The 3,383-nt window shown below is 48.2% G+C and overlaps 1 protein-coding gene across 1 annotated transcript; it reads right to left on the bottom strand.

Moving 5' to 3' along the window:
* Positions 1-566: 566 nt before the first annotated feature.
* LOC131943083 (putative PPE family protein PPE62) lies at positions 567-1,436 on the bottom strand. Its single transcript, XM_059303096.1, has one exon. It carries the CDS (start codon positions 1,434-1,436, stop codon positions 567-569), a length of 870 nt encoding a protein of 289 aa, XP_059159079.1.
* Between the last annotated feature and the right edge of the window lie 1,947 nt (positions 1,437-3,383).

Raw genomic sequence — 3,383 nt, 5'->3', positions numbered from 1 at the left:
TAACCGTTTAATGAAGAACTATTTCCGCAATTGTACGATCGTTTGAAGTTTGAGCTAATTACATCGCAGCTGGTAAACTATGGTTTAAGTCTCGGGTCATCTTTAAAAAATTAAATATGTGAAAACAATATTTGATACTCAGATATATATTATTTACACACATATCGACAAGATACAGATCATCTAGATACAGATCATCTAGATATAGATTATCTAGATATAGATTATCTAGGTATAGATAATCTGCATTTAGATCCTCTGGATATTGACCATCTGGATATAAATCATGCGCATATAGATCATGTAAATGTTATCCAAACAGTTACAACTTATCTGATTTGGATTATCCTACCAGGGAAAAATCAACTACTTTGGTTTATTGGGTTTTTTTTTATTCAGGTTTATATTCGTGCTAATATTTTTTTAACTTGAGACAATCTCTTCAACCAACAGTTGACTGTAGGCACAGCGTATTTTTATTTAGCATTTGTAATACTGGGAAAAAAATTGTCAAGGGCGCAATGACCAAACAAAGCTCACAAGAGCTGACTCAACAATTAAACAAACTAAAAGCAAATTTGACAATGGATGGCAATGTCCCACCACCCAAATAAAGTTTCTGCCCTGGGTGGCAACGTTCCCCCAAGTGGTGGGTACCAATGCTGCTCATGGGCTGGGTACCAATGTTCCCCCATGGGCTGAGTGCCAATGTTCCCCCACCTCCATGGGCTGGGTGCCAATGTTCCCCATGTGCTGGGTGCCAATGTCAATGTTCCCCCACCCCCACGGACAGGGTGCCAATGTTCCCCCACCCCCATGTGCTGGGTGCCAATGTTCCCCATGTGCTGGGTGCCAATGTTCCCCCATGGGCTGGGTGCCAATGTTCCCCCATGGGCTGGGTGCCAATGTTCCCCCATGGGCTGGGTGCCAATGTTCTCCCATCCCCATGGGCTGGGTGCCAATGTTCCCCCATGGGTTGGGTGCCAATGTTCACCCATGGGTTGGGTGCCAATGTTCCCCCACCCCCATGTGCTGGGTGCCAATGTTCCCCCATGGGCTGGGTGCCAATGTTCCCCCACCCCCATGTGCTGGGTGCCAATGTTCCCCATGTGCTGGGTGCCAATGTTCCCCATGTGCTGGGTGCCAATGTTCCCCCATGGGCTGGGTGCTAATGTTCCCCCATGGGCTGGGTGCCAATGTTCCCCCATGGGCTGGGTGCCAATGTTCTCCCACCCCCATGGGCTGGGTGCCATTGTTCCCCCATGGGTTGGGTGCCAATGTTCCCCCACCCCCATGTGCTGGGTGCCAATGTTCCCCCATGGGTTGGGTGCCAATGTTCCCCCACCCCCATGTACTGGGTGCCAATGTTCCCCCACCCCCATGGGCTGGGTGCCATTGTTCCCCACCCCCATTTTCTGGGTGCCAATGTTCCCCATGTACTGGGTGCCAATGTTCCCCTACCCCCACGGACAGGGTGCCGGCGTGTCAGCTGGTGGACAAGAACTCCATCTGTTGGCGAGACCTTGATGGCTCGCATGATATCGTCTGCAGGTTGACAAGCCGTCTGCTGAGGGATTCAATGTACCGAGACGAGGATATCACACCCTGCTCAAAAACTGCCGCCATTGGCTTTCATTTATTTTATCCTCGATTTTTTTTTCTTCTATTTTTTTTTTATCTTTTTTTTTAATTTTTAATATATTTTTTTATTTCAAATTTTTATAACATTATGTTTTATTTTGATTTATTGACTGGCTGCTATTTATTTATTTCTGTTTTTATAACTTTATTAAAAAATCTCAAGATTTAACAGATTGCTGACCGTTGTTGTCCTGGCCCAGTGTGGTCGCTGGGCAGGTGATGCAAATAATAAACTAGCCGGAAGATCAAACGACTGGAAGTCTTGTGATTCTAAACACATTTCTGTGAGAGGAAAATCTTAGGGCGCCTCGGGGCGTGCAGGCTCCAAGTTCACACCCCGCACACTGGCGGAAGCGATGGTCTCCCATCAGAGGGCGACAAAGCCTTGATTACATCTAGAGTAGCGGCCCCTGAACTCAGAGATACGTCACAGATAAGACACTAACCATGACAGCCCGGTACGACTCGTCAATGGTCGTCGTCAGCAGCCCGTCGCCTGGAGGTGTCATTACCCCCCTACCCCCGGGGGTGTCATTACCCCCCTGCCCCACCCCCGAGGTGTCATTACCCCCAGATGCAGCAGCGTGTCCGGCGTGGGGCGGTTATCTTGTCAACTGTCAATGCGCGGGGTGTTTAACACGACAGGCCGACCAACACGACACAAAAACTGGGGGCTTACACGGGGGTGGGCCCGTGAAGAAATGGGCAACAAACTTGACAAAAGTAGGACTGACAAGTTGAACCCTGTGGGTAGGACGCGTACATTGACGTCCACGGGGAGCCAGGTTTGTTAGGGCGCCTGGGTCCCATCATTACAACCTGGGCGTCAGGGCGCCACCTGCCCGTGGGGAGGGACGACAAACTTCCAGACATGCTAAGACTGGCTGAAAGAAACACTTTCATTTGGGTCGTTTTTTAGATTGTATGGGGGTGGGTGGGGGAGGGTGCTCACGCTTTATTCAGGATCGAAATAGAATTAGCTCTAAGTAAACAATGAATAGAATAGGTTAGAACTGTAGAACACGCGAGGGTGAAGGTCAGTAGAGACACACGGGATTGAAGGTCAGTAGAGACACAGGAGGGTGAAGGTCAGTAGAGACACAGGAGGGTGAAGGTCAGTAGAGACACAGGAGGGTGAAGGTCAGTAGAGACACACGGGATTGAAGGTCAGTAGAGACACAGGAGGGTGAAGGTCAGTAGAGACACAGGAGGGTGAAGGTCAGTAGAGACACAGGAGGGTGAAGGTCAGTAGAGACACACGGGATTGAAGGTCAGTAGAGACACATCAGACTGAAGGTCAGTAGAGACACACGAGGGTGAAGGTCAACAGAGACACGAGGTTGAAGGTCAATAGAGACATCAGGTTGAAGGCCAGTAGAGACACACGAAGGTGAAAGTCAGTACACACAAAGGCTATGCTAGTAAATTCACACTCACACTACAACTTGAGTTTAGCAAACACGTAACAACAAATTAAGTGTCTAGCATACTATAACAAAGTACAGTAACAAAACTACAGAATGACTAAGTACAGTAACAAAGAACAGACTGGCCAACTACAGTAACAAAGTAGAGACTGGCCAAGTACAGTAACAAAGTACAGACTGGCCAAGTACAGTAACAAAGTAGAGACTGGCCAAGTACAGTAACAAAGTACAGACTGGCCAAGTACAGTAACAAAGTAGAGACTGGCCAAGTACAGTAACAAAGTACAGACTGGCCAAGTACAGTAACACAAATAC

This window comes from Physella acuta, unplaced genomic scaffold (genome assembly GCF_028476545.2).
Source record: "Physella acuta isolate Inbredline_101_S28 unplaced genomic scaffold, ASM2847654v3 ptg000038l, whole genome shotgun sequence".
Taxonomy (NCBI): domain Eukaryota; kingdom Metazoa; phylum Mollusca; class Gastropoda; family Physidae; genus Physella; species Physella acuta.
The sequence above is the reverse complement of the archived record's forward strand: the minus strand, read 5'-3'. Positions and strand labels throughout refer to the sequence as shown.